Source organism: Rhincodon typus, chromosome 21 (assembly GCF_021869965.1).
Source record: "Rhincodon typus isolate 14 chromosome 21, sRhiTyp1.1, whole genome shotgun sequence".
NCBI classification, from domain to species: Eukaryota; Metazoa; Chordata; class Chondrichthyes; order Orectolobiformes; family Rhincodontidae; genus Rhincodon; species Rhincodon typus.
The window spans coordinates 25,404,630-25,418,337 of NC_063352.1; the positions used below are offsets into that span (position 1 = coordinate 25,404,630).

The 13,708-nt window shown below is 43.7% G+C and overlaps 1 protein-coding gene across 1 annotated transcript in view; it reads left to right on the forward strand.

The window, feature by feature from the left end:
* slc5a11 (solute carrier family 5 member 11) overlaps positions 1 to 13,708 on the forward strand; it is a 50,914-nt gene that overhangs the window by 16,072 nt on the left and 21,134 nt on the right. Inside the window, 6 exon segments of the mRNA XM_048609439.1 lie at positions 1 to 30; positions 2,941 to 2,954; positions 4,427 to 4,617; positions 4,724 to 4,831; positions 7,738 to 7,888; positions 12,771 to 12,939. The exon segment at positions 1 to 30 is cut by the window's left edge and continues 143 nt beyond it. Of these exon segments, the coding sequence (XP_048465396.1) occupies positions 1 to 30; positions 2,941 to 2,954; positions 4,427 to 4,617; positions 4,724 to 4,831; positions 7,738 to 7,888; positions 12,771 to 12,939 (663 nt within the window).

Below are 13,708 nucleotides of genomic sequence, written 5' to 3' on the forward strand. Positions count from 1 at the left end.
TAACATTTCAACTTTTCCACACCGGCACTCGCATATCCGATTGGCTCATTTAGAAGATAAGTTGAGAATTTACTACTTCCCTTAATCTTCCCTCGGTATAAAGTAGCTGGGGAAGAGAAATCAGCATGAGTTGGGGCCAGGCTAATCTCGCAGTATTGTATCAGATTCTCATACTATCTACTCGCTATAATGTACTATGTAATTCCAAGAGCTGCACTGGTTTATAAGATTTCTGTAAGTTTGGGGAAGGGAAGGTAGGAATCTCAAGAAAATCTGTTGATGATTTGGATGATCATATTATAGGACAGTTAGGAAGAAGACTTGCATTTATTTTTGCATGGTTACTGGACATCTCAAAGTGCTTTACAGTCATCAATTTTGACACAACTGACCTTCAAACAGCAATGGGATAATGACCAGATAACTGTTGTTGTGATTTTAATTGAGGGATAAGTATTAGGCAGGAGATGAAGGCTAACTCCTGTGCTCTTCTTCAAATTAGTGTTGTGGGCTCTTCAATATCCACCAATGGAAGTAGGTGGGCCCTCGATTGAACATTTCGTTCTGTAGATAGCATCTCCAACAGTGCAGCACACCCTCAGTACTGCAATAGAGTGTTGAGTTTAACATTTGCACTCATGTCTTGGAGCAGTCTTGTCTTAGAACTTTGTGACTCACATTGAGATTAATTGAGAGGGCAGGACAGTGCCTTTCAGCTGTGAGCTTTGGGAAACTTGTACAATCAGAAAGGTTCTCTTCTTTCCAGGCAGACCTGGAGACCAGCTGTGAGTGGGCAGCTGCCTGAGAGCAACCTTTCCTCACCTCTGGTTTCGGCGAGGCCAAGTGGATCCTTAAGTGGACATTGATTGACCACTTGTGGATATCCATTAGCAACCTTAACCCTTTATCAGGCCTTTTTAATCCTTTGGGGAATGTTTGGAAGGTGAAGGCATGATCCTCCACCCGTCCTCTACCATTGCCCAGCCTCCTCTTGAGATGAGAATTAGATACTGCCCAAGCAATGCATTCTAAATGAGTAGAATCAGAGACATAGAATCATTCAAATCCTAACCACTAGCTGTGTAAAATCTTTCTCCTCATGTCATCATGAGCACTTTTAAATTATAGTCCTCTAGTTCTCAACCTTTCAGATCCAGTAGGAACATATTATTGCTCTCTGCTTTGTTCCAAACACTCAGGATTTTGAAAAGCCCTTTCAAATCTCCACTCAGCCTTCCATTTTCCAAAGACAATAGGCCCAGCTTCTCGCAAACTATCCACATAAATCCTTCATTCTTAGAACAATTCTCATCAATATTTTCTGTGTCCTCTCTAATGCTGCCTAAAGTATTGTGTCCTAAATTGAACACAATATTCCAGTTCAAGCCAAACCAGCATCTATTAAAAGTTCTCCAGAATGTGCCTGGTTTCATACTCTGTGGTTCAAATTGCTGCTTTGATGGAGAGCCTGGCTGCCATAGTGAACACGATGGAAATGCCCTAGAATATGACAACATTGGAACAACTCACCACATTAACATTCAGACTCCCATCTAACCAAATTCACCAGACAAGCTCGATGCCAGGAAACCTCAAAAAGGAAACCAGAATAAGTACCTGGCAGGTCCAGCTCACCACTTTCTGCAAACAACCTCCATGCTGCCTACAATCAAACTATAGCCCATGGCACACACCCCTCATGACCATCTGGCATTCAGCAACCCCTCATGACCATCCTGGCACAGTGTGTTCTGGAGGGACAGGCCTGCAGAGGCAAGTTGACCCTCCTCAGCTTGAACTTCCAAGGGTCATAGAGGGGCAGACAGGTTGGAGATAGAGGGCCTGGCCACCTCTGGATGATAACTGTCAAGGGGGCTGTTTGTGTGGTTTCTCCTCTGGCTAGGTGCCTCCTGACTGTCCTATCACCTGTGATGGGGGAGAACATTCCCCAGACCCCTGTGGCTATGCCTTCAGTCCTGACAACCAATGGCTGGGGAGATGGAGTGCAGGGTGTGGTGTTGGCGCCTCTCCATCAGCCCTGGAGGATGCTGGGCCTGGTTATCCAAGACAACCCGTTCAGGGAGGCAGCCAGACGGTCACATGACTCACGGCACTGCTGCAGCTTCTGGCCAATGAAGGCCATTGTGTCCCACGTCCTTATTTGCTGCTCCTGTTCCTGTCTGTGTTTGTGGACCAAATCCCTGATATCAACACCACAGGCTCCTCTCTTGCCTGGTTCTGAGCAGGTGTCTGGTCTCTGCCTCTGAGTGCCAGCGGCCTGGGGCATTTCTTTCTCAACTAGCTGCAGAACTGTCACAGTGAGGTGCTCACCAGCTTGTGCCCTCACACTCTCAAAGCCTAATGTACCCACAGAGGTGCCAGTATCTGGAGGGTGCAGGAGGCAGCCTTGCTGATGATTCCTCTGAGGGTGAGTACCACCTCTGCGGGGAGACAGCCCTTTCACCACAGAGATCTGGGGGTATCTGGCTGTACCTACAAGATACAAGACAGAGATGGAATAGAGGTGATATGCAATGAATGAGAAGGGCAATGGGAGAGTGGCAGTGGCATACAGGGTGGTACTTGTTCTATTGGTGGAACACAGATGTTTCTGTATCCCCACAGCAGCGGTCCCATGAGGGCAAAGATTGTCTCCTCATGGGGTGGGGGGGGTGTGATATGGTGAGGACCTAGATGTCTGGCACCCCCTTGCTCATCGTCTCCCTACCCAAACAGACTCTTTAGTTCTGTGCTGCTTTGGGCTGTATTCTTCTGTGATGACAAGCAAATAGTGGGCTAAGTTCCCTAACAGTGGGTGGCATGGCTGTTAATATTGGTGAATGTGGGGAAATGGTGGTGAGGTGTTCCAAGGTCCAGAGGAGGCCAGGCAGAGGGCACACTGTCATGGGGGAGGTTTTGACTGTGGGCGGTTGGTGTGAGAAAGTGGGGAAGACGTTGCAGGCAATAGTGAGAGTGGTAGAGCATGAGCCTTGGTAGGAGGTGGGTACAGTAGACAAGTTAGAATGTGTGATGTGGCAGAGAGAAGTGTGGCATTTACCCTGACATAACAGAGAAGATTATTGACCTTGAAGCACTGCTGGCTGTTCCTCTGCATCCTGGAGATGGTGCTGACTTGGGTCATGACCTCAGATCAGGCTGCCAGGGCCTGTTGGCACAGCTTCCTCACTGGTCATCCAGGAAGAAAGTGTCTCTCTCTCTCTCAAACATCTGATCCACCAGGACCTCCAGGTCCCTGTCGATGCCATCATTCCCCTCTCCAACATGTTCTGACTTTGTCCGTCAGTGAGCAGGGCAGCTTTGAATGCCAGTGCTCATCCAGGGCAAAAGTGGCCTTTTAAAGGTGGTTGGAACACAATCTTTTGGCAGTTATCTGCTGAGTGAGCTGCGGTTCTGGAAACGGTGCATGACAAGGAATCAGACATGAGAGATGCCGCAGGTAATGAATGCAGCGAGTATAGTTAGATATGGACCTCATGATGAAAAACCCTCCAAAAACTGAACACAACTCAGACTTAGATCCAACTCTAGCTTTTCTATATTCTCTAGAATTACATCAAGGGCCCAGCCTAGGCAATGCGAGGTGGTGGAGGAGGGATGCCAGTGCAGGAGTCATGGTGGACGTAGCAGAACAAAGATAGACTCTCTTTCAATTATATCTTTTTACTGTTTTTATTCTTAAACTATTCAAAATGGCACCAGACTGTGGTGACAGTTGAAGTTTTTCTCTGTGTTTTACTATATTATTCACTCTAAAATGCAAGTGACTATAAATCATTCAAATTTAATTCCCCTCACAGTTCACAACACTTACAAGTTTTATGTCATCTGCAAATTTTAAAATTGTGCACTGCAGACCCACTTCCGGGTCAAAAATACTGATCACAAAAGGTTGTGGTGTTGATACTGGCTCATGAGGATTCCCACTGGCTACTTTATTTCAGCCTGAAAAACAACAACAGACTCCAATTCTCTGCTCCTAGCTTGTATATCCGTGGTATCGCTGTCTCTTTTATTCTATGGGCTTCACTTTTGCTGATGAGCCTATCATGTGGCACTTTATTAAACTGATGACTGTCACCAGCATCCTATAATTTAAGAAAGAAAGGTTTAGTATCATTCTGTTATGTTTCTGTTTCTTAGCAACTATTTTCTCTCGAGTGGCGTTTCTGCACTGGTGCTTGTCCAGGTAAAATCCTGAAACATATTAATGGAATGCCAATAGTTTCATACCTGGAAGTGGTGCCAAGTGGCAATTATTGAATTGCTTAGAACTGAAATAGCCTTAAAATCAGAGCTAAATCTGTGCCTGAAGAAGTGACCCCAGTTTTCCAACGAAACCCACACATCAGAAATGTCAGAACCCCTCTGCTTGGATACCAATTGTAACTTCAACCTGAACCATTAGATTTCCAGAATTTGTAACATTTTACTCAATGATTCTGTTTTCATGTCAACCTCAGGTTATTGTCCAGAGATCACTGTCTGCGAAGAACCTGCTACATGCCAAAGGTGGCTCCTTGTTGGCCGTCTATTTGAAAATCTTGCCTGTTTTCATCATGGTTCTTCCAGGCATGATAAGCCGAGTACTATTCACAGGTATGTGTAATTAGATAGCTGCACTTTTTGACCCCGTGTGAATTTCACAGAGTAACATCTTTCTTCAATCTCAAAATTGTTACCTCTATTATCATTCCCATTTTAGACGAAGTGGCTTGTGCTGATGCTGATACCTGTCGTAGAGTTTGTGGGAACCAAATTGGTTGCTCAGACATTGCCTACCCGAAGCTGGTCATGGAGTTGCTGCCAGGAGGTAAGAGAATTCTAATGATATAGAATTCCCCATATGGTCCATGCTGGTGTTTACATACACCAACCACCTCTTTATTTATTTGTTTCATTCCAGCCAAACAGCATTCTTGCTCCCTCATATACTGAGTTACTCCTCCTCAAATGCATCTACACCATTCATCTCACACTGCAAGAATTAGAGATTTACACATTCTCGCCACTATTGGAGTCAAGAAAGAATCTGGAAAATTGTAAAAAGGAGCTAATGGTACATTGCCATTGAGATGTTTGTCTCGATCCACCATTTTGTTCTGCTGTTCCCGTCAGAATAGAATCGAATAGTCATTTATTATCACTTGTACTTTTAACAAAAAAATACCTACAGTGAGAAGTGTTTAAGTTGCCATACCACGGTGCCTATGTTAATAACAGAAGGCATAGGTAAGTAAAAAAAATTAAGACAAAGTCCATCTTATAGAGTCATAGAGTTCTACAGCACGGAAACAAACCCTTTGGTCCACTTTATCCATGCCAACCAGATATCCTAAATTAATCTTGTCCCATTTGCCAGCATTTGGCCCATATCCCTTTAAACCCTTCCTTGCCCCTTAGATCCCTTTTAAATCTTTCTCCTCTCACCTTAAACCTTTGCCCTTTAGTTTTGGACTCCCCCACCCCATGGAAAAGACCTTGACTATTCACCTAATTGATGCCCCTAATGATTTTATAAATCTCCAGTAAGGTCACCCCTCAGCCTCCGACGCTTCAGGAAAATAGCCCCAGCCTATTCAGCCTCTCCCTATAGCTCAAATCCTTCAACCCCAGCAACATCCTTGTAAATCTTTTCTGAACCCTTTCTAGTTTCACAACATCCTTCCTATAGCAGGGAGACCAGAATTGCACACAGTATTCCAAAAGTGGCCTAACCAATGTTCTGTACAGCCACAACATAACCTCCCAACTCCTATACTCAATGCACTGATCAATAAAAGCTAGCAACCAAATGCTTTCTTCACTATCCTATCTACCTGCTACTCCACTTTCAAGGAACTATGAAACTGCACTCTAAGGTCTCTTTGTTCAGCAACACTCTCCAGGACCTTACCGTTAAATGTATAAGTCCTGCCCTGATTTGCCTTTCCAAAATGCAGCACCTCACTTGTACCCAAATTAAACTCCATCTGCCACTCCTCAGCTCATTGCCCCATCTGATCAAGGTCCCATTGTACTCTGAGGTAACCTTCTTCACTGTTCACTACACCTCCAATTTTGGTGTCATTTGCAAACTTTACTAACCAGACCTCCTATGTTCACATCCAAATCATTTATATAAATTACAAAAAGCAGTGGACCCAGCACCAATTCTTGCGGCATACCACTGGTCAGAGGCCTCCAGTCTGAAAAACAACCCTCCACCACCACCCTCTGTCTCCTACCTTTGAGCCTGTTCTGTATCCAAATGGCTAGTTCTCCCTGTATTCCATGAGATCTAACTTTGCTAACCAATCTATCATAAGGAACGTCATCAAATGCCTTACCTGAAGTCCACATGGATCATGTACACTGCTCTGCATTCATGAATCCTCTTCGTTACTTCTTCAAAAAACTCAATTGTTAGTAAGACACGATTTCCCACACACAAAGCCATGTTGACTATCCTTAATCACCCCCTGCCTTTCCAAATACATGTAAATCCCTGTCCCTCAGGATTCCCTCCAACAACTTGCACACCATCAATGTCAGGCTCACTGGCTTATAGTTCCCTGGCTTTTCTTTACCACCTTTCTTAAATAGTGGCACAATGTTAGCCAACCTCCAGTCTGCCGGCACCTCACCTGTGGCTATCGATGATATAAATATCTCAGCAGGGGTCCAGCAATTCCTTCCCCAGCTTCCCACAGAGTTCTAGGGTACACCTGATCAGGCCCCAGGGATTTATCCACCTTTATCCATTTTAAGACGTTCTGCACCACCTCCTCTGTAAATTGGACATTTTTCAAAATGTCGCTATTTATTTCCCCACATTCTCCAACATCCATATCCTTCTGCCCTGTAAACACTGATGCAAAATACTCGTTTAGTATCTCCCCCATCTCCTGCGGTTCCACACATAGTTTAGTTCGATTCATGTCTGCTCGGTTCGGGAAAAGACAGTACCACTGTAAGACCACCACGCTGGGCTGCGGGATTACTGGAACGACACTCTGGCAGGGGCGTCGAGGATGTGGCTGGCAGAGGGCTGAGCACGGGGACGCAGCACTGGCTGCTACATTGGCACAGGCGACATCGGCAAGGTGGATGAGGGATGTTTCGGGCAGCCACTGTGGCAGTAATGACAGTTTCCTTGTGGCCGTTGCGTGGTCTGCTTGTCTGCTTCAGCATCTTCAGCTGCACGGCTCGGATTTCATCTGATGGCTCAGCGAAGTGGATGGCTGGCTTCGACGACAAGATCGGTCCTTGGGGCAGCTTCTGCGGCCCGAGATTCCAGCGGCCTAGCGTGGATGACCTGCTTCGGCGAAGGTTTCCCAGCAGACCCTGGGCCTAGCAATTGTGGAAGTTGCTGGATCCCAACAGGTTCTTGCATTAAAACCATCATTTGCAGGGAGAGTTAATGAGGAATCCCCTTCCTACCACTAAATTGTTCAATAGACTTTCCTCTTCTGGTTTCCTTTCTCAGCCATAAAGCTCTTATTTCTAATTCCCTCTGAGGTGGAAGTGTCTCAACTGGTTTATAGGAACTTTTTGTTTCTTTCATGGAACTTCTGCATCAATGGCAAGGTCAACTTTTGTTGCCCAATCTTTAATTGCCCTCAAAGAGTGTGGCCTTTGGTGTTCTTAAACACAAATATCATTACTCTGTAACTTTGTCACTGTTATGATCCACTAAAAAATACAAAGCTTGGTTTGACACCACGTCTTCCACTGCAGGACTGCGAGGCCTTATGATGTCTGTGATGATTGCAGCCTTGATGTCCTCCCTCACTTCAATTTTCAATAGTGCGAGTACGTTATTTACAATGGACGTCTGGCACCACATCCGACCTCACTGCACTGAGTGGGAGCTCATGGTCGTTGGCAGGTAGGAAAAGATTAAGTTGTCTGAGGAGAAGAATGTTTCACTGAAAGTACAATTACTGTCTGTCCATAAGCAAATAGGACATCTTTCGTTTTTCTGAGTAAAGGCTTTAATACACCATCCTATGTGTTCTTTGACTCTTTAAATTGTGTTGAAGTCAAATCTTATCATATTATTACCTCCTTTAGTTGTTTTCCAGATTCTCAAAAGAATAGAATTTCCTACTTTACTGAATCCTCCCTACCTCTTACACTCTGCTCCAAAGCAGATAGACCCAGTGTCCTATTGTTTCTTTTCTCAAATAGTATCAGTTTACAGCAAGGGAGGTAGGAGGGGAAAGTTTGTATTTATATCGTATCTGTAAGTGTTTACATATAATTAATGACTAATTTACTCTCACTGTTATTATGAAACCAAATATGTCAGAAGTTTAGGCTGGAAGACAAGAGGGAGTTTTGGTCATCGTGACTTTTGTTGTTAGAGCTTTAAATAATTCAGAATATGAGAGATCACAAACAATTTCACTGTCAACACCTCATTGCAAGCTTGAAAACTCCATCCTGAAACTTGATTGATTTGTATAGAGTCTAAGCAGGACATCGAACATAGCAACAATTTCACTAAAGAATACACCTCCAAGGTAGATTACACAATAGGAGCCTTACCAATGAAGATTTACATTAATTTAAAACTAAATTATGCTTTCATTTGTAAAGATTATCAGCTCTCTTGCAGTGTAATAAAACGATCTCATATGAAGAATCTCTGTATTTTCCAATATGACTAATAGTTCATTTACAATCTTTAAACTTATCATGTTGAGTATGTCTAGAGATTTAAGCCTAGCTTCTCCACTCTCTGCTTGTTGATTTGAGCTACATTTCTTGGGGTCAAGAGAGGCAGGGTTTGCGGGTGTGGTGAACTGGAGCAGGGGTGAAGGTGCCTTCCAGAGTGATCTTTTTAGTTATTTGGGGCCAGGTCACCTGCACATTGAATTTGGGATACGGCTGACCTCTGGGATTACATCAGTGTTGAAATCCAATCACTCCTGTGTTGCTTGCTAATTCTTTTTTTAAAATCTAGAAGTGATTGTAAATCACCGCCTACCCTTCTACTACCACCAACACTGATTACGCAGGTCCTGGCTGCAATCGTATTTCCCCTTTCCATTCCATTAATTGTCCCAGTTGTCTAGCATTTTAACAAACAAGATAACTTTGGATCAAATAGAAACCATTTACCTCTCACTTAACCATTACACATTCAGATACAGGAGGAGCTATCGAGCACCCAACAAAGCTTACCCCAGGTATATCAGCTTCAGGTGAGGTACATAAGGTAGTGTGGCCAGACCAGTTTCTATGCAGCAGCCTAGTATGGCCTTCCCCTGATCCACAGGATACGGGAAGCAGAGAGCTCTGGCTCCATTTCATCTAAATCTTCTTACTTCAGGAATTTTACAGTGGTGAATTTGGTTTTAAATCATGCTCTTGCTCTTTAATGTGTGATAAACATAATGCCATTGGTAAATCCAGCAGTCCACTCTGCCCATGCATCTCTTGTACCCTCTTGATGACCATGTACAAGTAACAATCTAATTTTTTGTTTCAAAATCTGACCTTGGGTATATCATCTCATTAGCATTAATTTTCAGTGTTTCAGCACCTCTCAAATTCATGTCATCGTTAGATTCCAATGCTTTAAGACTCAAAATTTAAGCAAATCAAATAAAAACTTAGCTGAGTCCTTGCTGTTTTTTGCTGTGCCTGAGTAGGCTTAGAATTAACTCTCTGTTACTGTCTTATTTTGATCAAGCCTCTGATGAGCATTTCAAATAGGCCCCAGTGTAGTTTATTCATCTCCTTGAGGGTGTTCTGTCCAGTAAATTCCAGCTGATCAGTATGTTAACCTCATCTACCCATATTAACTTTATACTTTGGTAATATCCTTAACTAAATGAAAATCTGTCAATCTCAGTGTGTGCCATTTGTGCCAAATGCTGGATTTGTTCTCACAGTTTGATGCTGTTAATTGATCCCAGTATACAAGCACATTGAAATTAAAAGAGTAGCCTTTATTTGAAACAATGCTGCAAAATGAAAGACTTCTCAGTCATTTAAGCACGTCCCAAAGCCAGCAGATGTACAAACTAAAACAAGTGTGTTGCTCACTTGCCCTGGAAGCAGTCTGCTACAAGGTTGTCATGGGCCCTGTATGACCCATTAAACATGGCCTTGATCTTTTCCGGTCTGGGAGTGACCTCCTGGCCCACCTCAGGATCCTCACTGTCATCTTCCTCATTGGATTACTCTTCTCACTCTGACAGTTCTTCCTGAGGTTATGGTGGGCACAGCACATTGCAGTGATGCAGTGCACTCTATCTGTGGTAAAGTGCAATTGCACCATCTGAGTGCTCCATGCATCTAGGCTTAGCCATGGCCCTGTGGAAACATGTGCTGCATTGTACATCTCCTCTGCATTAGCCTGAGGATTTCTGACAGGTCTTGGGGGAGTAACCTTTATCTCGCAGCAGCCAATCTCAAGTGTGATGAAGGTGCAGGCAGCTGTGAATTTTCCAGCATATAGGAGCTGTGACATCTCACTGGATCTCATGTTCAAACCTTGAGTATTCGGCTCCTGTGGTTAGAGATGCTGGCACGTTTATGGAGTGGAATGTTTTGCTATTAGTTAGTTGCAAGCCTCTCTGATCACAATGTGAGTACAATTGATAACAGCCTGCATATGTGGGAACCCTGCAATGGCAGAAAAGCTTACTGTTCTGGCTGTCTAACTGCCTGAATCCAAGGAAAAAGGAACAAATTGGTAAACTTTAGCAAAGTGAACATCCATTATCCATCACCACCCAGATCCATTCATGAATTGGATACCTTTGAAATCTGTACTGGCTCCCTGAAATGATCGAGTCTCATAAACTGGGATTGCCTCCCAGCCCTTGCAAGTGGAGGTACTCATCCAGCAAACGGCAGATGTTCCAGGACTTCGTGAAGCACCTTTGGCATTGTGCCTCTATCAGTTGCAATGGTAGATGTGATTTCTACAATTGAGATGGCCCCAGTTGCCTCAAGTGTTAGGCACAGGCTGGAGTACTGTCAGGGATGCTGCTCCTGCATCTCACAGCACTGTTTCTTCCTCAGCTGCAGGATGGCCAGAGGAATGGCAGTGTTGATCTGTGCAATGTGCTGCTGTTTTAGAAGATCTGTGAAGAGATTAATTTGATGCATACAGTCATGTTTCTCCTTGCAGTTTGCCCTTGGTAATCTCCCCTAGTGGTCCCCCTTCCCCAACCAGCATGCAGACCATGGAAAGCTCCATCCATGCCATTGCATTGAGTCAGCTCCTGGGACCAAACTTTCAGGTGCCTGGATCATTCAAAGCCATATTGCTTGAAAGAACACAGCAGCACATACTCTCTCTGTAGTGCAGGAAGTACTGAAAGTTGCCAGGTACACCCCTGTCATAAGTAGTCAGGTCTCTGAAGCAACAGCTTCCTTGACAGGACATTTTGGAATGAAGGCTGACTTAATTCCAGCAAATTGTACTTCTAACAAGATACTAACATATGCCTCTTGTCCTATCTGTTGAGGTCGGAGTATTTAAGTTTATCTCAAAGTAAGAATGAGATTTCTTTGACTTATCCTGTTGCCAGCAGAATCAGCAAATCCTACCCTTGGAAGCAACTTTAGCAATGGACAAAGTGTGATTCAACTTACACTGAATTATAAGCTTTAAATCTTCCATCATTTCCACCAGAGGCTGCTCTGTACAATATCCCTGCATCGCAGCCCCTGGTTATCTGAAACATTTTTAAATAATTGAACAATTCTCAAATATTTATTGGCGTTCTATGTTCAGAAAGATTCTTTCTAGTTTTGCATGTTCTTATCTGTGTCTGCTATAACCTCACAGCGAAGGAATGTGACGTATTCAGCAAAAAGCATTCTGGATTTTCCTGCTCCTTCTCCTTTATTCCTCCGTCTCTCTCCTTCTATCTTTACAAAGGTACAGAAGAGTGATACTTGAATGGTCTGACGGACGGGAAATAACCTCAAGGAATGACGAGAGGAGCTGGGGTTGTTCTCCTTAGATTAGTGAAGTCCACGAGGAGATTTGAAGGGTGAGGGAGAATGTGGAAGTGGGAAATCAAAGTTTAGATGCACCAATTTAAAATGATTACCCATTCTATTATACTACAGTCAAAAATCAAGAGACTGATGGATCTCCATGTGAGTGTCATTTCTTGCCACAGCTGCTTATTCCAAAAATAGCCATACAGGCTGGAAATATCATGTGATTTACATGCCTTTAGTGGGTTAGGGGCATATCTGGGACACGAAAGACTGAATGTTAATAGACCCATTGAGGAAATAGGAAAGTCTAGGTGAATGGACAGTAGTTCATCTCAGGAAATAAGATATGAGTTGCCTTAATGGGTCCCCCAAAACCCTCTGATCAAACTGCCGTGATGGTAAGAACTGCCAGTTGATTGGCCTGTTCCAAATATACCAACATAGCCTGTTCCAAATCCCAAGGAAGTCCAAAAGTTTAGGAACGTTGACAGTTGCAAATCCTGTCAGCAATCCTTCTCCCTACACTGCCGGTCTTGTAAAAGGTGGATAAAGGCTGCATATTTGCAAAGCCATCCCATTGATCTTATTTTTGGATGATGTTGTAAGGTAACTAGTCCCAGCGTAGCTTCTGGTTATTGCAATGGGATTCCACTTAAGATTCAAGGGATCATCCACTTTCCCAATTCCTGTTTCTTACCAAAAGCCTTTTGCTTTAGCAGTGTCTTTTCATGATTGCTATTGAGTGGAGGTGATGCTGCTGTGCACAGTCAGTAAATTGGATTTTCCATTTGCTCCAGGGTGTTTGTTCTTGTCCTGGTGGTGCTATCCGTCCTGTGGATTCCTTTGGTGCAAATGAGTCAAGGTGGCCAGCTCTTCCAGTACATCCAATCCATCAGCTCATACCTCCAGCCACCCGTTGCAGTAGTCTTCATGGCTGGTTGCTTCTGGAAACGAACTAATGAGATGGTGCCTATTGCATTTATTTCACTAATAACCTTTAGTTAATATGAGGTGATAACATTGAACCTACCTGGGCTCTCTCTGTGTATTTTTGTTTGGTGAACTCCTGTTAACAGTGTCAATGGAGCACACCAAATGATAGCCCAAAGATAATGGTGTACCCTCAGGAAGCACTGCCAAAACTCTCTCACACAACCCTTTGGACATTCTGTAATGTGCTAGAACTTCTCAGTGAGATAATGAAATGTCTAAAGAAGAAGCACAAAAACATCTATATTCTAGTAATCAGAAGGCAAAGCAGATCTTGACCCAGCCATTCAATGATCTCCAATTCAATTATAGCAAGCAAAATTTTGTTCAAATTTTGGGATAGTCAATAGAGTCATAGAGCATGGAAACAGACCCTTTGGCCCAACTCATCCATGTCGAACATACATTCCAATCTGACCTTGTCCCATTTGCCAGCATTTGACCCATCTCCCCCTCAACCCTTCCTATTCATGTACCTATCCAGGTACCTTTTAAATGTTGTAATCACACCAGCTTCCACCTCTTCCTCTGGCAACTCATTCAATACATGCACCACCCTCTGCGTAAAAAACTTACCCCTCAGATCCTTTCTAAATCTTTTCCCTCTTTCACCTTGAACGTATGCCCTCTAGTTTTTGACTCCCCCACCCTAGGAAAAAGATCTTGACTATTTACCCTACCATGCCCCTCATGCTTATATAAACCTCTATAAGGTCACCCTGCAGTCTCAAACGCTCCAGGGAAA